We start from the raw sequence: 25,421 nt of genomic DNA, 5'->3' as shown, positions 1-25,421 counted from the left end.
AATACTTACGGAGAAAAAACGAAGCGTAAAAGCTTTGTGGATCTCCGTAAGTGCTAATTTGCATACCCGAAGCGGCATTCCGACGAGAAATGCCCCCAGCGGCGGCTGCGGTACTGCATCCTAAGATCCGACAGTGTAAGTCCCTTACACATGTCGGATCTTCTGCCTATCTATGTGAAACTGATTATGTGGATCAGTTCCATAGATAGAAACAGGGATACGATGGCGTATCAGTAGATACGCCGGCGTATCCCTTTTGAGGATCAAGCCCAAATAGTTTTGGTTGGACACTTAAACATATACCTAAACATTTTGTGTTTTGGGTATTTATTGGTCTAGCCAATTACCATTTTTGTGCATCAGTGGGTTGTGCTTGGTAGCAAATAAAGATTTGGTATGTTTACATGCTTAGTGTGAATGAATGAATGTCATCAAAAGATTTGGTTCCTGACCAACTAACTAACATAACCCTTTTTTTCAATCGCAGACCATGGTACAGTATGTGTGATGTGTGTTATGGTGCACTGCTGTATGTGTGCGTTGCTCACTACTATATTATGGGCAGGGGTGCCATTATAGTTTCATACCTGTATACACTGGTAGGGAAGCTGGCATTTCATTCACAGTGACAGAGCCATCAGAATATATATTCAATGTCTAGGAAATAAAACACGTAAAAACATCTTTAAGAACTGAATGAATCCAATAAGTAGATGTTGTCCAACTTAATCAGGTGTTTAATTGTATAAAATGAACTAATGAAATGTCAGAGAGGTGCCAGGAGGCAAATGCTGGCAGTAACAAACAGGACAAGAGGAAAAAGCTATATACACAGATATAAAACAAAGGTATTGAATATAACAGAGGTCTCCAAACTTTTCAAACAAAGGGCCAGTTTACTATCCTTTAGACTTTAGGGGGTGCCAAATTGTGACCCGTGAAAAAATTTCTCGGGCCCAACATCAGTGAGAATAAACATCAGGCTCAGGGTTTGTGGTCAGTAGGACAGTAGGAGGAGGAGTAATGCCCCATCATTGGTATTAGGAGTAATATTACCCCATTATCGCCATCAGCGAAAGATATACTGCCCCATCGTTGGTGTCAGTAGGAGGAACATTGCCTCATATAATTGGCAGGAATAGTACTCCAGTGGCCAGATAAAGGCTAGCAATTCGGCCTTCGGCCTTCGGGTCACAGTTTGGAGACCCCTGGATTATAAGGTATGAGCTTGGGTTCAACAGCTTCCTTTCTGGAAGGAGGCTGTCATTGCCAGGCCAATCAGCTGTGGGCAGGGGACTAAAATATATTTACGTATAATAAAATTGAGCTGTTATTGTCTGGGACAGGTGAACACGATTTTCAGTCACAAATCATCCCACTACACTAAAGGCCCTCTATGAGCAGGGGAGGTGAGTAACTTGAGTGTATATTGGTCAAGGTATGGTCAGTGGTACATTCTAAACCACTGGCATTAGTTCATGATATCCTTGCTTTTGATTAAAATGTTAATGTAGATCAACCCAGGCCAGAACATTTCCGCTAGATAATATGAAGGAGTTGTAGCGCCAAGAGCACTAATATATATACAATAATATGAATAGCAAAAAATAAATGACTGTTGGAATATATCATGGGACCCCCCCAAGCATGAACTGGATAAAGGGGGCTGTTTTCATGAACTTGTATTTGAATCAATTGAAACACTAGCAGGTTTGCCAAGCTGGAATTTAGAAGCTGGGTGTGTGGGTGTTTTTTTTTTTTTGCTCCAGAAAATGGTGAAGGTAAACTTGGTGTGGAAAGGTTGTTACTGGAGGCACTGGGGGTTGAGTGCTGCTGTGGTTCCAGGTTTAACTCTACTATAGCTCTATAACCCTGTCCACTACTCATTTAGGGTAGGATGGAAAGCCTATATGAGGCCATTGGATTGCATGCTTAAAGCGGTAATAAAGCTGAAAAAAACAAACCATGCAAGGAAATGTCATAGGCCCGGATTCACAGACAATTTACGCCGACGTATCTGTTGTAGGATGCGCGTAAGTTGTAGGATGCGCCGTTGTATCTATGCACTGTATTCAGGAAACCAGATACGCCTGAATTTCGGCTTGATCCGACTGACGTAAGTCTTTTTACGCCGTCGTATCTTGGGTGCATATTTACGCTGGCCGCTAGGGGCGCTTCCGTTGATTTACACCTCAAATATGTAAATGACCTAGATACGCCGATTCACGAATGTACTTGCGCCCGTCGCAGTAAGCTACGCCGTTTACGTAAGGCGTACATACGGCGTAAGTTTACCCCTCATAAAGCAGGGGTAAGTCATGTTAAGGTATGGGCGCGGAAGAGCGTCGTATTTTACGCCGTTTACGTAAGTCGTACGTGAATGGGGCTGGGTGTAGGTTACGTTCACGTCACAGGCATTGAGCCGGCGTATGTTAGGGAGTATATGCGCCGTGATTCTGAGAATGCGCGCGCATGCGCCGTTCGTTCGACCATGCATTTACATGGGGTCACGGTTAATTTTAATACAACACGCCCACTGCCTTGCTACTTTAAATTAGGCGGGCTTACGCCGGCCATTTTACGTTACGCCGGCGCAAGAAAGGGAGCAAGTGCTTTGTGAATACAGTACGAGCCTCTCTATGTTACATCGGCGTAGTGCATATCCAATGCGCTACGCCGCTCTAAAGATACGCCGATCTCTCTGAATCCGGGCCATAATGTGTTAATATGCATTGCATACTAGCACATTATCATTGACTTACCTTGAAACTAAACCCTCCAACAGCGTGTGGTCACTGCTGCAGAGGCTCCCATCTTCCTTCCGTGGTTTGGGGGCTACAGTCACTTGAATGGCCGAGCAGTGCGGAAATCACGACTGGAGCACAGTTACCTCACCGGCTGCTGCTTCCTAGAACATCTTCTATACAGTGCACATTTAGAAGATATTCTTTTAACCTACAGGTTAATTTTTTTTAACTACTTCAGACCTCGTCTTTTTACGGCCTCGGCTCCTCCGGCCACTGGGGGGAGCACGGCGCATCACCGCGATGCCGATGCACGTGCCTGGCAGCCGCAATGTCCGCCAGGTACCCGAGATCGGCAGTTTTAGAGCAGGGACGTGGAGCTCTGTGTGTAAAGGGAGAGGAGACGGATGCTGTGTCCCTTGTACATAGGGACACCGCATCTGTCACCTCCCCCAGTCAGTCCCCTCCCCCCACAGTAAGAATCACTCACAGGATCCACATTTAACCCCTTCCTCGCCCCCTAGTGTTAACCCCTTCCCTGCCAGTCACATTTATACAGTAATCATGCGTTTTTATAGCGCTGTTCGCTGTATTAAAGCGGATGTTCCGCCAAAAAAAATATTAAAAGCCAGCAGCTACAAATACTGCAGCTGCTGACTTTTAATATTAGGACACTTACCTGTCCTGGGGTCCAGCGCCGTCCGCAGCAGATGACGAGCGATCGCTCGTCACCCTGCTGCTCCCCCCCTCCATCCACGCTGAGGGAACCAGGAAGTGAAGCGCTGCGGCTTCACTGCCCGGTTCCCTACGGCGCATGCGCGAGTCGCGCCGCGCCCGCCGATTGGCTCCCGCTCTGTGATGGGAGCCGAGTGTTCCCAGCACACAACGGGGGGGCGACGGGATGTGACGCAATGCCCGTCTTTTGCCCGTGAATGCCGGGCCGGAAGTGGGTGCAAATACCTGTCTTTAGACAGGTATCTGCACCCCCCTCCCCCCTGAAAGGTGTCAAATGTGACACCGGAGGGGGGGAGGGTTCCGATCAGCGGGAGTTCCACTTTAGGGTGGAGAACCGCTTTAATGTGAATGGTCCCAAAAACTTGTCAAAAGTGTCCGATGTGTCCGCCATAATATCGCAGTCCTGACAAAATCCGCAGATGGCCGTATTACTAGAAAAAAAAATTATAATAAAAAAATTCAGAATTCTATCCCCTATTTTGTAGCCACTATAACTTTTACGCAAACCAATCACTATACGCTTATTGCGATTTTTTTATTATGTTTTTTTTTTTACCAAAAATATGTAGAATACATATCGGCCTAAACTGAGAAAAAAAACAAATGTTTTTTTTAAATGGGATATTTATTATAGCAAAAAGTAAGAAATATTGTGTTTTTTTTTGCTATTTTTTTTGTTTATAGTGCAAAAAATAAAAACCGCAGAGGTGATCAAATACCACCAAAAGAAAGCTCTATTTGTGGGAAAAAAAGGACATCAATTTTGTTTGGGAGGCACGTCGCACGACCGCGCAATTTTAATTTTGGGCGACGCAGTGCTGAAAGCTGAAATTTCGCCTGGGCAGGAAGGAGGTATATGTGCCCAGTAAGCAAGTGGTTAAAGCATACCTGTAGGTTAAAATCTAAATATAGACTTTACTACCACTTCAAAACTGCTTATTTCCATCCCCTGGTCATAGGAATTTCTTCTCCATTTGCCACTGTCTGCCCCTCCCACTGCAATGTGGAATGGTGAACCCCCTGAGACTGTCGCATTTCCCACTTCAGCTACACTTCCAGCGCCCTGAACCAGTAGTAACATTTTCCTCCTATTCACTGGATGTATCAGAAGTAGTTGTCCATGGGGTCCAAATAGAAAATGTACAGCTCAGCCTTCTATTATGGACATGCAACCCACAAAGACTCAGCCTTTTTTTTGGCAGAGATACAATGTAGCAAAAAAAGGTGCAACAAGAATCCTCCAAATTTAGACTTTTTTATAAGCATTACAACCAGCAACCTGCTAATGCTTTTTTTTTTATTTTAATTGACAGCTTTTTAAAGGATGCCCCATAGTTGTGGGCATAGGTTGTCTTTTGCAGCGACTGACAGTGGGTCAGTGGCGGCTGGTGCTCAAAATTTTTGGGGGGGCGCAAACAAACTGAAAAAAAAAACATAAATTGCTGCTACTGTGCCCATCAAACTCAGCCACTGTGTCACCAAATGCAGCCACTGTACCCATAAATTGCCACCACTGTGCCCATTAAACTTGCCACTGTCCCATCAAGTGCAGCCACTGTTACCATCAAGCGCAACCACTGTGCCCATCAAACGCAGCCACTGTACCCACAAAATTGCTGGCACTATGCCATCAAATGCAGCTACTGTAACCATCAATTGCCTCCAGTGTGCCCCATCAATTGCCTCCAGTGTGCCCCATCAATTGCCACCAGTGTGACCATCAATTGCCACTAGTTTGCCCCATCTATTGCCACCAGGTTGCCCCAATAATTGCCGCCAGTTTGCCCCATCACTTGCCACCAGTTTGCCCCATCAAATGCTGCCAGTGTGCCCCCCCACCCGGCATTTACCTGTCTCGGGTCAGCGCTGTCCTCCACACTCCCTCCAAGTCCTCGATGTCTTCTCCCGTCCTCTTCTGCTATGATTGGACGCCTGATAGCTGTCCAATCAGAGCGCCTGTCGCTTCAGCCAATCAGGTGACAGGTAACCAGACCCGGTGCACCTGATTGGCTGAGAGGCGGGTCAGTGTTACAGAAGCAATTTATTTAATTCCCTAACACAACACAGTGTAAATAGCGAACGCACAGCAGTGCGCCCGCTGTTTACCAATTTGGAAGCCTATTAGAGCCCATGGCTCCAATCAGGACACCTATTAGAGCCAACGGCTCTAATCAGGCACTTCCAAAAACACCCCCGCCACTGTAATTCATATGCCCGGCGCCCGATAAGGGGCCGGACACCTAAACAGGGGGTAGTGGCCACAATAGATAGATTCATGCAATGCATGAATCTACTGTATCTATTGGAGATTGACGGTTGCAGGAGAGAAGGGGCGGCGCTCCTGCGCCCTCTATGGATGCACCGCCACTGCAGTGGGTCGATGTTTATATTCAATCATTGATCCAGCATTGTCACCTTCTTTATTTACTGATTCAAATATAAGAAATACAGCAGAATATGGTTATCAACCAAGGCTTCCCATAAATGTGGTTTAGCCACTTGCAATACTATTGCTGCCATAAGAAAACTCTGTTTCGTGGCTCTTTCAGGTGCTTCTGGTGGAAGAATCCCTGTTGATTATTTTATTAAATGGGGAACCAATAATGCAATCATGTTGTTATCTCTTGTTTTGCAGTGTAATGCACAATATGAAGCATATAACATGCAACATCTCTGCACTAGGACTGGTGAGCACTATTGTGGAGGTCAGGGTTCGTTCCTGTCCAAAATTTCTAATGTGTCCCAATATTTAGGGGCATGCACAATTTAGACAGGACTTATTTTTTATTCAATGATCTAGAAAGGGTGCTGGCAATCTGATCTAGAGGCAGATACGTTCATATAGGTAGATTCAGGTAGAGTTAGGCCGACTTATCAGTAGATAAGTCGACCTAACTCAGAATCTACGCCGACTTATGTTTAAGCGTATGCTCAAACAGAGATACGCTTAAACATATCTAAGATAGGACGGCTTGCGCCGTCCTATCTTAGATTGCAATATTTTGGATGGCCCCTAGGTGGCGCTTCCATTGCGGTCGGCGTAGAATATGTAAATGAGTTGATACGCCGATTCACGAACGTACGCCCGGCCGCCGCAGTCGATTTACACCGTTTCCATAAGGCATTAGCAGGCCTAAAGTTATTCCATCTATTAGGTGGAATAACAATGTTAAAGTATGGCCGCCGTTCCCGCCGCGAGATTCAAATTTTTTACGTCGTTTGAGTAAGTCATCGGGATTTACGTCATTTACGTCCACGTCGAAATCAATAGGCCCGTGCGGCGCACGTAGCCGCAATGCACACTGGGAAATGTAGGCGCCCGGCACATGCGCAGTTAAAAAAACGTAAAAAACGTGAGGTCAAGCCTCATTACCATCAAACACGCCCCCCTCCAAGACATTTGAATTTCGCGCCCTTACGCCCGCCCGCTTTAGGCTACGCCACCGTATATTAGCAGGCAAGTACATTGAGAATCATGTACTTGCCTAGCTAACTTAAGGCGGCGTAGCCTAAACAGGCTAAGCTACGCCGCCGCAAGTTTAGGCACTTCTCTCTGAATCTACCTAATAGAAAATTACTGCAAACAAAAGTTCAGTGGATCTTTTGTTTACAGGGTCTCAGCTACAGATTGGACATTTACTTATTTTTAAAGTGAATCTGGCCTTAGACATTCAGTGTACCAAAGGTTTTGTTGTTGCCCATCTGTATTAGTTTCTCTATGGTTTATGGCACTATTTTTGTTTCTGATATCTGTTTGATGCCTTTAGCAAAGCTTTTTTGGCCATACTTCTTCTATGGATCACAGGAGTGCAGTTTGTTCTGTATTCCTGTGACCCGTTTTGAGCCAACAGTGGGCTAAAGCAGCACCAGGACATTGATGAGGAGCCGACACCACTTTTAAAAGGAAACAGGAGCACGGTCTGGAAACCACATAATGCATCTAATGCCTGTACAAAACCAATTAGGAAGACTTATAGGATAAGGCCATCAGGCCCAACACCCACCATACAGGAATTATGGAAACTAAGAAGGTTACTTTTTAAGAAAGCATAAATAGGGGAATATCCCTACCACTCCCAAATTGAGGCTTCTGAAAGGACCGGAAGAACCAAGGTAAGGTTCCAACGTCGCAACAGGAAATGCACAAGGGGCACCACAAGGTAAACAAATTAAATGTAGGTACGAATTTAAGGAGTGTGTGATCAAGGGACATTGAAGAGGATCATACCTGCAGAAACCTGGCCCTCAATGGTACTCAAGGCAAGCATTTGATCAACACCCTGTTGAAGAACCCGAGCCATGAGAAGGAGCATGGATGGACACCCAGATCCTCACACTAGATCAGGGATCCTCAAACTACGGCCCTCCAGCTGTTGCGGAACTACACATCCCATGAGGCATTGTAAAACTCTGACATTCACAGACACGACTAGGCATGATGGGAATTGTAGTTCCTGAACAACTGGAGGGCCGTAGTTTGAAGACCCATACACTAGATGATAAAAGCCTTTCAGGTGCGATGATGAATCCTCAAAGGAGGTACACTTGCATGTTTTCAGCATAGTATTGAACACCGACAACCCCCTATCTATCAGACCGTGGCCCAGATTCAAGAAGCAATTGCGCCCGTGTAACCATAAGTTACGCGCGCAATTGCTTACTTGCTCCGGTGTAACGAGTGCTCCTGATTCAGGAACCTCGTTACACCGACTGCAGCCTAAAATCTGCGCGGCATAAGGCACTTATGCCTCGCAGATTTTAGGCTGCATTCTTGTGCTTGCCGCTAGGGGGCGCTCCCATTGTGATCAGCGTGTAGTATGCAAATTGCATACTACCAACTGATTCACAAACTTGCGCGGGCCCCGCGCAAGCCAGGTACGGAGTTTCCGTACGGCAACTTTAGCGCAAGGCTGCCCTTTCTAATAGCAGGGGCAGCCAATGCTAAAGTATAGCCGGCCTTTGAATTTCACAGCATTTGCGTAAGTGCTTTGTGAATGGCGCTGGACGCCATTCACGTTCACTTTGAAGCAAATGACGTCCTTGCGACGTCATTTGCCGCAATGCGCGTCGGGAAAGTTTCCCGACGGAGCATGCGCTGTACGCTCGGCGCGGGAGCGCGCCTAATTTAAATGATTCCCGCCCCCGGCGGGATCATTTAACTTGCACGCGCTTATGCCGGGCAAATTTGCCGGCGCGCCCTCGCAGTTCACGGAGCTACTGCTCCGTGAATCGAGGGCAGCACAAAATATTTGCGGGGGCGCAGGGCAAAATCGTTGCCCTGCTCCCCCACAAATATCGCGCAAATGTACCTGAATCTGGGCCCTTGACTTTAATAGCCATGCTGTCAAAGCCAGAGATGGCAAGGGTGGTAGATTGGTCCTTAGGACACAAGGTCCTCTTTAAGTAGCATTTACCAGAGGGTGTCCATGACCAGCTGTACCGGGTTGACAAGGCCAGTCTGGAAGGACTAGAAGCACCTCTGAAGCCATCCTGCGTAGAGGCGAGGGAGCAGCCAAACAGGAGGATAAACATAAACAAAAAGACGCCAGCAGCTCATCTGTCCAAGGTCCCATGCCTTCGCCGGGAACCTCTGTACCTTCCTTAAGAAGTGAGCAGAAGTCCTCCGGCAGAGGTAGATCTGATGGAACATGTTTATGTGTAAGGGCCATTCTCCTGATCCATCTTCTGACAACGAAGCCTGTGATGTACATGGGAGAGAGAACAGGTTGGTGTAGTTCTGCCTGCCAAACAATGCGTAAGGCCTCCAGCGCTGCCACTATATTTTCCGTGCCACTCTAGGGGTTGACCTAGGCCACTGTGATGATGTGTATGAATGTATCTTGGTCGGACATCCACGAAGGCGGTCCATCCATCGCTTCAGGCAAGGCCTGATCGCCCACAGCTCCAGGACATTGATTGGGAGCCAAGCCTCCTCTGGCATCCAACGAACCTGCGCTAATATCAAACTCAGGACTCCTCCCCAGCCAGACAAGCTGACATCTGTCGTGACTACCTCCCTACTGAGGGAATACTTCCAGGCTTCTAGGAAGAGTGACTGAAGTCCACAGAGCGAAGAGGTCCTGATTGATCAACCCAGACAAAGCTGGTTGTCCAGTGAAGTGAGACATGTGTCCCATTGTGCCAGGATCTCACTCTGCAGAACCTTTGTAGGGGACGGCGCATGCGGGGCCACTGCAAAGGTAGACACAATGAGACTGGCATGCAAGACCAAAGAGAAGACCATATGTGAAGGAAGAGCAGTTGGGCCATAATCTGACATTTCCAAAGCTTGCCCATCCAGAAAGACACCTTGCCTGTGCCTAGTCAAATATCAGACCCAGAGACACCACTTTCTGGATCGGGCCAAGGTGGATCTCTTGGGACCCAGGAGCCATCCGAAGAAAAGCGCATCATGATCTTCACATTCTCCAGGCACACACAGTGAGTCTCCACTCACAGAAGTAGGTCATCCTGTTAACCAATCACGGTAATCCCCCATTGTCACAGCAATGCCAGAACCAGGCCAACACCTCAGTAAAAACCCAAGAAGCAGAGACTAAACCGAAGGGAAGCACTGCAAATTGATAATGTGGGATCCCTGACCACAAGGCGCAAGAAGAGTTGTGCTTAGCACAGAAATGACCTCCTTGGAAATGTATGGGGCTAGCCTATATTCTGTAAGGCCAGGAGCACTTGGCACCACTTGCAGGAGCCTTGAAGGGTACAGACCCATAGTCTAAAGAGTCAGAAAAAAGTAAAGGCCTCTTGTGTGCAGAAAGGGAAAGATCACTTCACTACCAGGTTCCATACATACGTACTTCAGGTCCTGGAACAACTGGCCCGTCAGTTCCATATACACCAAGGACACGTGTCCTGATGTAAAACTTGTAGTAACATCATGGCCCTCTCAGTCAGCATCTGGGATATCAGGGCTGTGGCCAACACTGGTCATAGCCAGTGATAATAGGCCTAGTGTGGGTGACCGCTACCGCCTTATGCCTACATATGAGGAGGAGATACCTCCACTAGTAACATGGATGCCATAGTCAACCTAGAGGTGGGAGGATCCACCACAGGAGTTGTGATCCACTTTTTCAGAAGGAACCATAAAAGGACATTTTGGCCACAAATATATCTAAGTAAACAGGGGCAGAAAAAAAAACCTTAGCCAAACGAGCTGGTGGGCGGGTACCAAAGAGGACAATGTTTCCACAGATAAAAAAATTCTGCTGTCCTGCCCTCCCTTATTAGAAACCCATAATGACGCATGAGGAGGCGGCGCGTTCGCAGGTGGGGGGAGCGAACAGCTGGGAGACGGCCGGGGATGAGGACGGACCGCGCCAAGTGAAGGTGGAGACGACAGCCTCCAGCCGTATGCCGCACGCCGCATACCGCACACCGCCTCCCGGAGGCTATCTTCTGGACAACATTGCAGCGTAGCGGCGGAATAGATCGTGGCAAGGACCAGCCCAGCTTGTGCCGTACCATGATACCGATCCGCTCTGGAGTGCACAGCGGCTAAAGGGCTGGAGATGGACGGGAGAAGAGGGGAGCGGACCATGCAGCGGGTGGTTTGAAACAAGACGGAGCGCTTGGAGGACGGTAGAGTACATCAACCCTCATCCATCACCACAGGAGATAAGGTTGGCTATTAACTTTCTGCTTTCCCCCAAAAGTATCTAGAGAAAGTAAGATAAGTGGAGGTAAGGTAAAAGTAACCCCCAAAGAGAGTGGACAAGGAGGTTGTGAAAATGAGATCAAAATGATGTTAATGCTGTAAAAGTGGTGGTTAAAGGTCTGGCTTCATTCAGAGACATAGCTCTATCTACCTATATTGAGAGTAAGGACATGTAAAGATATTGCTAAGGTGCTCTCAGGAGGTGGCAAAAACTAATCATAAGCATTAAAAAAGTAAAAGAGTGATAAGCGCTCCAGGTATGTGCAAAATGCAACCAAAGTGTATACGTAAATGAATAAACCACTATCAAAAAGATAAAGTGACCAAGCTCAAAAAGTGCAGTACGTGCCAAAAATGATTATAAAAAAGTATAAAATCTGATGTGATACATAGAGAGGATGTCCAGTCCTCTAGAAGTCCATAAGCTCTGTAAAGCTAACACATAGATATATAAATAGTAATATACCGATAAACAAAGTGTATATAGGATGGTTTAAAGGTGAGTGAACAAGTATATAAAAGTGCAACAGTGGTGTTGATGGGACAGTCTATAGGTAGAGATGATGAGATGTATCCAAAGGAGATAGCTATGTAGAAGGTAGCAGTGTAACAATCCTCATTAGTCTTGTAGTGCCCTTACCATGAAGGTGCTATATGTGCGCATATAGGGATATCCTCCGGGTCTGCGATCGTTCCTGTTCTGGGGACAGTCAGTGTATGTTGTTCCAGCAGTTGTGTTCAATTAAGCTCTCCTGGGCGTGTGTCTCCCGATGTCCTCCGGATCTCCGGTCACCTTTCTCCTAGGGTCACTTGTTTCCAATGTCTAGTAGCTGCTGCATACCTCCATAGTGTTCTCAATTGTATTGTTCAGTGGGTAAAACAGTGGGGTGGGGAAAGAAAAAAATAGCCTCCAATGGTGTAGTAGGATTAAGCATCCAAAGGTGTTTAATAAGGGTTAAAAAAGCAAGTGGCACACACAATGCTTAAATAGCAAAATAGCGTATAAAAAACAAAGTACAGACGTGGCGTTTTGAAATTGCCGCCTTGCGTCTGATAGCCTCCGGCTTGTGTGAGTATAGTCCTCGGTCTCGACTCGGTTCCCTACGGCGTTACGTCACGCACCTCGTGACTTCATCAGGGGATTCCTATTGGCTGTCGGGCCGCTGGCTAAATACGCCCAAACCGGAAGTAAACAGTCTTCCATTTTCTTGAAGTCCATGTTCATGGACATAATGTATTGAATGGGTGCTGTTATTGGGACGTGGCTTACAGTGAAGGTGAACACCTTAGATTGATGGTTATCATCACGTTTCATGTATAATCCAAGTGTTAGACTGGGAATAATAATTACAGAGGAAACTAAAAGGGTACATCTTATCGCAAATGGTGATGGGCAATAAGAGAAGTCAGTCATATATAAAATGTATAATTACACACACATATCATGTTAAAATTGAAATTACAATTATAATACTGAAGGGTTAGCTTCTAAACAAGGGGGGATTGGTATGATCCCGGTGTTTATTAAAAAGATTGTTTTTAAAAGGATAATGAACATAATGGGTTAAAATTAAAACCAAATAGCGCAATAAGTGACGCAGTGTAGGTGCATCAATGTCGTGGTTTATTAACCCTCAGTGCGCCGATGAGCAGACGTTGGCCCTTATGGGTATAAAATGTAACTATTAGGTTAATAATATTAATGATGGACTAAGTGGATGTGGAAATGGCGGTGTGGGTGAGAAAAAGGTCCTAGGTAGTGGATATAACCCTTACTATATTAGCACTTATGCACATAAGGACTGTGTCTCGTTGTGTAAAAGTACTTAGCTAGAGGGTTGGAATAGTAGTGATGAAGGGTCTGGTATGTTTCCACTAAATGGGATCAGTATAGAAACTGTACTAGCTATATCTCTACTAGATATAAAAATGTAATAGTATCCATGAGTATACCTATATAAAGTTGTCTCAACCGATACTCCCACAAGCCCAAGTCCATCAGGGCAATTTAGGTATCATAATGACATACATTCACATTTGGTGGTGGCTGAAGTCAGAGAAAGATGGATATATTAAAATGGTATAGAAACATTTAAAAAATTATTTAAAAGTTATTTAAAAAGCAATTTAGGTCGAAATCCACATTCATACCTCCTGGAGTGAGTGTGTTTAAAGTATGAATCCAGCGTGATTCTTTTTGACTAATGACTCGTATTTTATGGCTACCTCTCCAAGACGCTTTGTATTTTTCTATGCCCCAAAATTGGAGCATAGTGGCGTCTTGGTTGTGTACTTTCGCAAAGTGGCGTGATACGCTATGTTTGGGGTAGCCCTTAGTTATATTGCGTACATGCTCTTCCATTCTGTATTTTAATTTTCTTTTAGTCCTTCCCACATATTGCAGGTTACAACTGCATTGGAGCACATAGATAACGCCCTCAGTGTGACAACCAATAAAATCCCTTATTTGGTAAGTTTGTCCTGTCATAGTGCCATTAAAGTCTAATCGTTTTCCTTGAAATGGTTTTGAATGTCTACACGCAAAGCAATTCCTGCACGGGTAGAATCCTTTTCCGGAAAAAAAGGAAAACATTGGTTTGGGAGGAGAGGCAATGACCGATTTGACCAATAAATCTCTTAAAGTAGGAGCTCGTTTATATATTATATTAGGTTTCTTGGGGAGAATTGTCTGCAGATCTTTATCTCCCAATAGCACATGCCAGTGCCGTTGGATGAGTTTGTTGATTTCTTTATGCTGAACATTGTAGTCTAGTATGAGGCTTGGTGCTCCATTGTTTGGCGGTACTTTGTTGGCCGTCTTATTCTCCAGCATATGTTTTCTGTCCAATTTTTGTACATTAATTACTTGTTCCTTTAGCCAGGATATATCATACCCTTTATCCTCAAATCTTTTTCCGATAAATTGGGCCTGCTCGTTGAAGTCTTCCTCCTTGGTGCAGTTTCTCTTTAGTCTGACTAGTTGCCCTTTCGGGATGTTGTAGAGCCAAGGTTTGTGATGGCAGCTTTCTACTGACAGATAGCTATTGGTGTCAACCGTTTTGAAGTAGGTTTTGGTAATGATTCTATTGCCTTCAAGTGATACATTCAAATCCAAAAAGTCCACCTCTTTGGTGTCTATTTTCCACACAAGTTTGATGTTTTTCTCATTTTTGTTCAAGGTTTCCATAAAATGCTCCAGACTTGCTTTATTGCCATTCCATAGAATGATAACATCATCTATATAGCGTTTGTACAGGATTAGCTCTGCCGGCATGTGTTCGTAAATAGCCGATTCCTCCCATTGGGCCATAAAGGCATTGGCTATACTAGGGGCGAATTTGGCGCCCATAGCTATGCCTATGGCCTGCTTGTAGTAGATCTGGTTATGCCAGAAATAGTTAAACTTGAGGCAGAACTCCAAGCATTTGGTCAGATACTTACGTTGTTTGCACATCATGTTGCTATATTTGCGTAACAGCCACTTGATGGCATGGCATGCATCATGATGGCCTACTATGGTATATAGTGACGTAACGTCAGCTGTGGCAAGTAAGGTGGTGCCTTCTGCCACAGGGACACTGTCTAGGAGTTGTAGAATGTGTTTGGTGTCTTTTAAATAGGCACGCGTATTTTGTACTGGTGGTTGAATAAAGAAGTCAATATATTGGCCCATTCTAGATGTTAGTGACTCAATGCCATTAACTATTGGCCTTCCAGGGGGTTGGTCTTTGGATTTGTGTATTTTGGCACTGTATAGATTACTGGAATTCTACAACATTCAGGTACAAGGTATTTGGCCTCTTTTTTGTTCAGGATATTTCTTTTGACACCTAGGTTCACCACCAATTTCAATTCCTTTTTATATGTATTAGTGGGGTTACCTGGTAATTTAATATACGTATCCTCATCCGATAATTGGCGATCTATTTCTCCCAAATATTGTGCTTTAGTCTGAATGACTATTGCTCCCCCTTTGTCCGCGGGGCGGATAACCACATCTTTCCTTTCTGTAAGGGATTTGATTCCTTTTTTGATGTGTGCCGGGTCATATTTCTTTTTAACTGTGAGTGTTTCTAGGTCTGCCAGGACCAATTTTTTAAAGACCTCTATGTGATGGTTATCTGACACTTGTGGGTTAAAGGTGGAGTTGTTACGCAGCGTACTATGTATTAAATCGTTACTTAGTGGCTGCTGTATAGGATGTGAAAATTTGTCGTTAAGAAAATATTTTTTCATATTGAGCTTTCTTATGTACTTACGGATCCCAATATAGGTGTCAAATTTGTTAAGGTTTTTGACCGGTGCATGTTTAAGCCCCCTATCCAAAACTGCTAATTCTTCAAGTGTCAGTTCTGTGGGGGTTAAGTTTACCACGTTCTCTCCTCGTCTTTTCTTTTTCTTTTGTTGTCCCTTTCCTGCTCTGTTTCCCCTCTTGTTTCTGGACTTGCTCTTACGGAGTTTTCTTGTGTCCGTCTCCTGGGAGAGCAGTGGGGGTCCTGCATCGATCTTCGTGGGGAGTGGTCTCTCCTTTCCCTGTCTAAAAAAGAGGACCGTGGTGCTGTTTGTTGGTGGTATTCATGACCTGGTCTCGAATCTTCATAGTGCTGGTCTTGTTGTCCTCTAAGAGGTTCAAATCTATTATGGACCACAGTGGGGGTTCTAGTATACCCTCCATAATAGTCAGATATCTGTGGGGGTCCCCTAATTGGGTTACCATAATAGTCATACATTTGTAGTGGAGGGGGTCCTCTATAGTATCCTCCGTACGATTCCTGTGCTGGGGGGGGAGGACCTCTATTGTCTCTTGGATTTCTTTCATTATGTTGGCCATTATTGTAAGGTTTTTTGTTGTTGGGCTTCTTAAAAGGTTTTTTCCATTGTTTTTTGGGTGTATGATATGCATATTGCCCACTATTATGTTGTTCATACTGTGGTTTCATGTTATCCCTGTATCCTGTTTGTTCCTCCCACCTTGGTGGGGGTCGCATTTGTAGTCCAGCAGGGTCTTGGATTCTGACTTCCTTAACTGGTGTTGATTGTGTGGAATTAGACTGAGCCGATTCTGTTTTCAATTGCCATTTAAAAACGCGATCGGTTTTGTAATCCGCCACGTCTCTTTGAAATTTTTTAATTTTACGCTGTTGTACCTCCAAATCTTTGGTTACTAGGTTTTTGTTTAGTAACGTGGAGAGTTTTTGGAAATCACTGGACTCTTTATAGGGGTCCAGTTTGGTCTTTATATCTTCAATTTGCTGTTGTATCATCCTTAATTTCTTCTGTTTTCTTTTAAGCAAAAATTTAACTCCCTCTACACTTCTATTATTAAAGAACTCGAACCATTCGTCCAATGATTCTTTATCATCAAGTCCATCATTGGGTGGCATATCCCATCTCACTCGCCTAGGTGCTATATTATCTTTTATATATTGGTCGAAGGTATGTATGTCCCACCACAGGGATACCTTTTTCTCCATCAGATGTCCCAGTTTTCTAATGAGACTATCTAGGTCTGTGTTCAGTGTCATATTACGTGTGTTAAATACTTCTTCTAAATTGACACTTCTGTTCTCTATGAAAGTAAAAACTTCCATCGTGGCAGCAGAGGATATGTAAGTGAATAACAAGTGAAAAATATATATATAATTCCAATGCGCTACTGTGAGTAGACCAAAGTGTGAAAATAGTGTAAATAATATATTAGATGAATAAATAATATATATATATAAGATACCCGGGGCAGCTATATCTAAAAGTGTTCACATAACACAAAAAGTAATAAAAAAGTAAAAGAGTGATAAGCGCTCCAGGTATGTGCAAAATGCAACCAAAGTGTATACGTAAATGAATAAACCACTATCAAAAAGATAAAGTGACCAAGCTCAAAAAGTGCAGTACGTGCCAAAAATGATTATAAAAAAGTATAAAATCTGATGTGATACATAGAGAGGATGTCCAGTCCTCTAGAAGTCCATAAGCTCTGTAAAGCTAACACATAGATATATAAATAGTAATATACCGATAAACAAAGTGTATATAGGATGGTTTAAAGGTGAGTGAACAAGTATATAAAAGTGCAACAGTGGTGTTGATGGGACAGTCTATAGGTAGAGATGATGAGATGTATCCAAAGGAGATAGCTATGTAGAAGGTAGCAGTGTAACAATCCTCATTAGTCTTGTAGTGCCCTTACCATGAAGGTGCTATATGTGCGCATATAGGGATATCCCTCCGGGTCTGCGATCGTTCCTGTTCTGGGGACAGTCAGTGTATGTTGTTCCAGCAGTTGTGTTCAATTAAGCTCTCCTGGGCGTGTGTCTCCCGATGTCCTCCGGATCTCCGGTCACCTTTCTCCTAGGGTCACTTGTTTCCAATGTCTAGTAACTGCTGCATACCTCCATAGTGTTCTCAATTGTATTGTTCAGTGGGTAAAACAGTGGGGTGGGGAAAGAAAAAAATAGCCTCCAATGGTGTAGTAGGATTAAGCATCCAAAGGTGTTTAATAAGGGTTAAAAAAGCAAGTGGCACACACAATGCTTAAATAGCAAAATAGCGTATAAAAAACAAAGTACAGACGTGGCGTTTTGAAATTGCCGCCTTGCGTCTGATAGCCTCCGGCTTGTGTGAGTATAGTCCTCGGTCTCGACTCGGTTCCCTACGGCGTACTTTCATAGAGAACAGAAGTGTCAATTTAGAAGAAGTATTTAACACACGTAATATGACACTGAACACAGACCTAGATAGTCTCATTAGAAAACTGGGACATCTGATGGAGAAAAAGGTATCCCTGTGGTGGGACATACATACCTTCGACCAATATATAAAAGATAATATAGCACCTAGGCGAGTGAGATGGGATATGCCACCCAATGATGGACTTGATGATAAAGAATCATTGGACGAATGGTTCGAGTTCTTTAATAATAGAAGTGTAGAGGGAGTTAAATTTTTGCTTAAAAGAAAACAGAAGAAATTAAGGATGATACAACAGCAAATTGAAGATATAAAGACCAAACTGGACCCCTATAAAGAGTCCAGTGATTTCCAAAAACTCTCCACGTTACTAAACAAAAACCTAGTAACCAAAGATTTGGAGGTACAACAGCGTAAAATTAAAAAATTTCAAAGAGACGTGGCGGATTACAAAACCGATCGCGTTTTTAAATGGCAATTGAAAACAGAATCGGCTCAGTCTAATTCCACACAATCAACACCAGTTAAGGAAGTCAGAATCCAAGACCCTGCTGGACTACAAATGCGACCCCCACCAAGGTGGGAGGAACAAACAGGATACAGGGATAACATGAAACCACAGTATGAACAACATAATAGTGGGCAATATGCATATCATACACCCAAAAAACAATGGAAAAAACCTTTTAAGAAGCCCAACAACAAAAAACCTTACAATAATGGCCAACATAATGAAAGAAATCCAAGAGACAATAGAGGTCCTCCCCCCCAGCACAGGAATCGTACGGAGGATACTATAGAGGACCCCCTCCACTACAAATGTATGACTATTATGGTAACCCAATTAGGGGACCCCCACAGATATCTGACTATTATGGAGGGTATACTAGAACCCCCACTGTGGTCCATAATAGATTTGAACCTCTTAGAGGACAACAAGACCAGCACTATGAAGATTCGAGACCAGGTCATGAATACCACCAACAAACAGCACCACGGTCCTCTTTTTTAGACAGGGAAAGGAGAGACCACTCCCCACGAAGATCGATGCAGGACCCCCACTGCTCTCCCAGGAGACGGACACAAGAAAACTCCGTAAGAGCAAGTCCAGAAACAAGAGGGGAAACAGAGCAGGAAAGGGACAACAAAAGAAAAAGAAAAGACGAGGAGAGAACGTGGTAAACTTAACCCCCACAGAACTGACACTTGAAGAATTAGCAGTTTTGGATAGGGGGCTTAAACATGCACCGGTCAAAAACCTTAACAAATTTGACACCTATATTGGGATCCGTAAGTACATAAGAAAGCTCAATATGAAAAAATATTTTCTTAACGACAAATTTTCACATCCTATACAGCAGCCACTAAGTAACGATTTAATACATAGTACGCTGCGTAACAACTCCACCTTTAACCCACAAGTGTCAGATAACCATCACATAGAGGTCTTTAAAAAATTGGTCCTGGCAGACCTAGAAACACTCACAGTTAAAAAGAAATATGACCCGGCACACATCAAAAAAGGAATCAAATCCCTTACAGAAAGGAAAGATGTGGTTATCCGCCCCGCGGACAAAGGGGGAGCAATAGTCATTCAGACTAAAGCACAATATTTGGGAGAAATAGATCGCCAATTATCGGATGAGGATACGTATATTAAATTACCAGGTAACCCCACTAATACATATAAAAAGGAATTGAAATTGGTGGTGAACCTAGGTGTCAAAAGAAATATCCTGAACAAAAAAGAGGCCAAATACCTTGTACCTGAATGTTGTAGAATTCCAGTAATCTATACAGTGCCAAAAATACACAAATCCAAAGACCAACCCCCTGGAAGGCCAATAGTTAATGGCATTGAGTCACTAACATCTAGAATGGGCCAATATATTGACTTCTTTATTCAACCACCAGTACAAAATACGCGTGCCTATTTAAAAGACACCAAACACATTCTACAACTCCTAGACAGTGTCCCTGTGGCAGAAGGCACCACCTTACTTGCCACAGCTGACGTTACGTCACTATATACCATAGTAGGCCATCATGATGCATGCCATGCCATCAAGTGGCTGTTACGCAAATATAGCAACATGATGTGCAAACAACGTAAGTATCTGACCAAATGCTTGGAGTTCTGCCTCAAGTTTAACTATTTCTGGCATAACCAGATCTACTACAAGCAGGCCATAGGCATAGCTATGGGCGCCAAATTCGCCCCTAGTATAGCCAATGCCTTTATGGCCCAATGGGAGGAATCGGCTATTTACGAACACATGCCGGCAGAGCTAATCCTGTACAAACGCTATATAGATGATGTTATCATTCTATGGAATGGCAATAAAGCAAGTCTGGAGCATTTTATGGAAACCTTGAACAAAAATGAGAAAAACATCAAACTTGTGTGGAAAATAGACACCAAAGAGGTGGACTTTTTGGATTTGAATGTATCACTTGAAGGCAATAGAATCATTACCAAAACCTACTTCAAAACGGTTGACACCAATAGCTATCTGTCAGTAGAAAGCTGCCATCACAAACCTTGGCTCTACAACATCCCGAAAGGGCAACTAGTCAGACTAAAGAGAAACTGCACCAAGGAGGAAGACTTCAACGAGCAGGCCCAATTTATCGGAAAAAGATTTGAGGATAAAGGGTATGATATATCCTGGCTAAAGGAACAAGTAATTAATGTACAAAAATTGGACAGAAAACATATGCTGGAGAATAAGACGGCCAACAAAGTACCGCCAAACAATGGAGCACCAAGCCTCATACTAGACTACAATGTTCAGCATAAAGAAATCAACAAACTCATCCAACGGCACTGGCATGTGCTATTGGGAGATAAAGATCTGCAGACAATTCTCCCCAAGAAACCTAATATAATATATAAACGAGCTCCTACTTTAAGAGATTTATTGGTCAAATCGGTCATTGCCTCTCCTCCTAAACCAATGTTTTCCTTTTTTTCCGGAAAAGGATTCTACCCGTGCAGGAATTGCTTTGCGTGTAGACATTCAAAACCATTTCAAGGAAAACGATTAGACTTTAATGGCACTATGACAGGACAAACTTACCAAATAAGGGATTTTATTGGTTGTCACACTGAGGGCGTTATCTATGTGCTCCAATGCAGTTGTAACCTGCAATATGTGGGAAGGACTAAAAGAAAATTAAAATACAGAATGGAAGAGCATGTACGCAATATAACTAAGGGCTACCCCAAACATAGCGTATCACGCCACTTTGCGAAAGTACACAACCAAGACGCCACTATGCTCCAATTTTGGGGCATAGAAAAATACAAAGCGTCTTGGAGAGGTAGCCATAAAATACGAGTCATTAGTCAAAAAGAATCACGCTGGATTCATACTTTAAACACACTCACTCCAGGAGGTATGAATGTGGATTTCGACCTAAATTGCTTTTTAAATAACTTTTAAATAATTTTTTAAATGTTTCTATACCATTTTAATATATCCATCTTTCTCTGACTTCAGCCACCACCAAATGTGAATGTATGTCATTATGATACCTAAATTGCCCTGATGGACTTGGGCTTGTGGGAGTATCGGTTGAGACAACTTTATATAGGTATACTCATGGATACTATTACATTTTTATATCTAGTAGAGATATAGCTAGTACAGTTTCTATACTGATCCCATTTAGTGGAAACATACCAGACCCTTCATCACTACTATTCCAACCCTCTAGCTAAGTACTTTTACACAACGAGACACAGTCCTTATGTGCATAAGTGCTAATATAGTAAGGGTTATATCCACTACCTAGGACCTTTTTCTCACCCACACCGCCATTTCCACATCCACTTAGTCCATCATTAATATTATTAACCTAATAGTTACATTTTATACCCATAAGGGCCAACGTCTGCTCATCGGCGCACTGAGGGTTAATAAACCACGACATTGATGCACCTACACTGCGTCACTTATTGCGCTATTTGGTTTTAATTTTAACCCATTATGTTCATTATCCTTTTAAAAACAATCTTTTTAATAAACACCGGGATCATACCAATCCCCCCTTGTTTAGAAGCTAACCCTTCAGTATTATAATTGTAATTTCAATTTTAACATGATATGTGTGTGTAATTATACATTTTATATATGACTGACTTCTCTTATTGCCCATCACCATTTGCGATAAGATGTACCCTTTTAGTTTCCTCTGTAATTATTATTCCCAGTCTAACACTTGGATTATACATGAAACGTGATGATAACCATCAATCTAAGGTGTTCACCTTCACTGTAAGCCACGTCCCAATAACAGCACCCATTCAATACATTATGTCCATGAACATGGACTTCAAGAAAATGGAAGACTGTTTACTTCCGGTTTGGGCGTATTTAGCCAGCGGCCCGACAGCCAATAGGAATCCCCTGATGAAGTCACGAGGTGCGTGACGTAACGCCGTAGGGAACCGAGTCGAGACCGAGGACTATACTCACACAAGCCGGAGGCTATCAGACGCAAGGCGGCAATTTCAAAACGCCACGTCTGTACTTTGTTTTTTATACGCTATTTTGCTATTTAAGCATTGTGTGTGCCACTTGCTTTTTTAACCCTTATTAAACACCTTTGGATGCTTAATCCTACTACACCATTGGAGGCTATTTTTTTCTTTCCCCACCCCACTGTTTTACCCACTGAACAATACAATTGAGAACACTATGGAGGTATGCAGCAGTTACTAGACATTGGAAACAAGTGACCCTAGGAGAAAGGTGACCGGAGATCCGGAGGACATCGGGAGACACACGCCCAGGAGAGCTTAATTGAACACAACTGCTGGAACAACATACACTGACTGTCCCCAGAACAGGAACGATCGCAGACCCGGAGGGATATCCCTATATGCGCACATATAGCACCTTCATGGTAAGGGCACTACAAGACTAATGAGGATTGTTACACTGCTACCTTCTACATAGCTATCTCCTTTGGATACATCTCATCATCTCTACCTATAGACTGTCCCATCAACACCACTGTTGCACTTTTATATACTTGTTCACTCACCTTTAAACCATCCTATATACACTTTGTTTATCGGTATATTACTATTTATATATCTATGTGTTAGCTTTACAGAGCTTATGGACTTCTAGAGGACTGGACATCCTCTCTATGTATCACATCAGATTTTATACTTTTTTATAATCATTTTTGGCACGTACTGCACTTTTTGAGCTTGGTCACTTTATCTTTTTGATAGTGGTTTATTCATTTACGTATACACTTTGGTTGCATTTTGCACATACCTGGAGCGCTTATCACTCTTTTACTTTTTTATTACTTTTTGTGTTATGTGAACACTTTTAGATATAGCTGCCCCGGGTATCTTATATATATATTATTTATTCATCTAATATATTATTTACACTATTTTCACACTTTGGTCTACTCACAGTAGCGCATTGGAATTATATATATATTTTTCACTTGTTATTCACTTACATATCCTCTGCTGCCACGATGGAAGTTTTTACTTTCATAGAGAACAGAAGTGTCAATTTAGAAGAAGTATTTAACACACGTAATATGACACTGAACACAGACCTAGATAGTCTCATTAGAAAACTGGGACATCTGATGGAGAAAAAGGTATCCCTGTGGTGGGACATACATACCTTCGACCAATATATAAAAGATAATATAGCACCTAGGCGAGTGAGATGGGATATGCCACCCAATGATGGACTTGATGATAAAGAATCATTGGACGAATGGTTCGAGTTCTTTAATAATAGAAGTGTAGAGGGAGTTAAATTTTTGCTTAAAAGAAAACAGAAGAAATTAAGGATGATACAACAGCAAATTGAAGATATAAAGACCAAACTGGACCCCTATAAAGAGTCCAGTGATTTCCAAAAACTCTCCACGTTACTAAACAAAAACCTAGTAACCAAAGATTTGGAGGTACAACAGCGTAAAATTAAAAAATTTCAAAGAGACGTGGCGGATTACAAAACCGATCGCGTTTTTAAATGGCAATTGAAAACAGAATCGGCTCAGTCTAATTCCACACAATCAACACCAGTTAAGGAAGTCAGAATCCAAGACCCTGCTGGACTACAAATGCGACCCCCACCAAGGTGGGAGGAACAAACAGGATACAGGGATAACATGAAACCACAGTATGAACAACATAATAGTGGGCAATATGCATATCATACACCCAAAAAACAATGGAAAAAACCTTTTAAGAAGCCCAACAACAAAAAACCTTACAATAATGGCCAACATAATGAAAGAAATCCAAGAGACAATAGAGGTCCTCCCCCCCCAGCACAGGAATCGTACGGAGGATACTATAGAGGACCCCCTCCACTACAAATGTATGACTATTATGGTAACCCAATTAGGGGACCCCCACAGATATCTGACTATTATGGAGGGTATACTAGAACCCCCACTGTGGTCCATAATAGATTTGAACCTCTTAGAGGACAACAAGACCAGCACTATGAAGATTCGAGACCAGGTCATGAATACCACCAACAAACAGCACCACGGTCCTCTTTTTTAGACAGGGAAAGGAGAGACCACTCCCCACGAAGATCGATGCAGGACCCCCACTGCTCTCCCAGGAGACGGACACAAGAAAACTCCGTAAGAGCAAGTCCAGAAACAAGAGGGGAAACAGAGCAGGAAAGGGACAACAAAAGAAAAAGAAAAGACGAGGAGAGAACGTGGTAAACTTAACCCCCACAGAACTGACACTTGAAGAATTAGCAGTTTTGGATAGGGGGCTTAAACATGCACCGGTCAAAAACCTTAACAAATTTGACACCTATATTGGGATCCGTAAGTACATAAGAAAGCTCAATATGAAAAAATATTTTCTTAACGACAAATTTTCACATCCTATACAGCAGCCACTAAGTAACGATTTAATACATAGTACGCTGCGTAACAACTCCACCTTTAACCCACAAGTGTCAGATAACCATCACATAGAGGTCTTTAAAAAATTGGTCCTGGCAGACCTAGAAACACTCACAGTTAAAAAGAAATATGACCCGGCACACATCAAAAAAGGAATCAAATCCCTTACAGAAAGGAAAGATGTGGTTATCCGCCCCGCGGACAAAGGGGGAGCAATAGTCATTCAGACTAAAGCACAATATTTGGGAGAAATAGATCGCCAATTATCGGATGAGGATACATATATTAAATTACCAGGTAACCCCACTAATACATATAAAAAGGAATTGAAATTGGTGGTGAACCTAGGTGTCAAAAGAAATATCCTGAACAAAAAAGAGGCCAAATACCTTGTACCTGAATGTTGTAGAATTCCAGTAATCTATACAGTGCCAAAAATACACAAATCCAAAGACCAACCCCCTGGAAGGCCAATAGTTAATGGCATTGAGTCACTAACATCTAGAATGGGCCAATATATTGACTTCTTTATTCAACCACCAGTACAAAATACGCGTGCCTATTTAAAAGACACCAAACACATTCTACAACTCCTAGACAGTGTCCCTGTGGCAGAAGGCACCACCTTACTTGCCACAGCTGACGTTACGTCA

General features: G+C 43.2%; 1 protein-coding gene across 1 annotated transcript in view; it reads right to left on the bottom strand.

Moving 5' to 3' along the window:
- The window catches only part of LOC120916795, a 191,478-nt gene that overhangs the window by 106,826 nt on the left and 59,231 nt on the right, over nucleotides 1-25,421 (bottom strand). The window contains exons 11-13 of the mRNA XM_040327732.1: nucleotides 20,928-20,993; nucleotides 13,775-14,926; nucleotides 8,789-8,969 (exon numbers count right to left, since the gene is read on the bottom strand). Of these exons, the coding sequence (XP_040183666.1) occupies nucleotides 8,789-8,969; nucleotides 13,775-14,926; nucleotides 20,928-20,993 (1,399 nt within the window). The remainder of the gene's footprint in view (nucleotides 1-8,788; nucleotides 8,970-13,774; nucleotides 14,927-20,927; nucleotides 20,994-25,421) is intronic.

Source organism: Rana temporaria, chromosome 11 (genome assembly GCF_905171775.1).
Source record: "Rana temporaria chromosome 11, aRanTem1.1, whole genome shotgun sequence".
Lineage (NCBI taxonomy): Eukaryota > Metazoa > Chordata > Amphibia > Anura > Ranidae > Rana > Rana temporaria.
The sequence above is the reverse complement of the archived record's forward strand: the minus strand, read 5'-3'. Positions and strand labels throughout refer to the sequence as shown.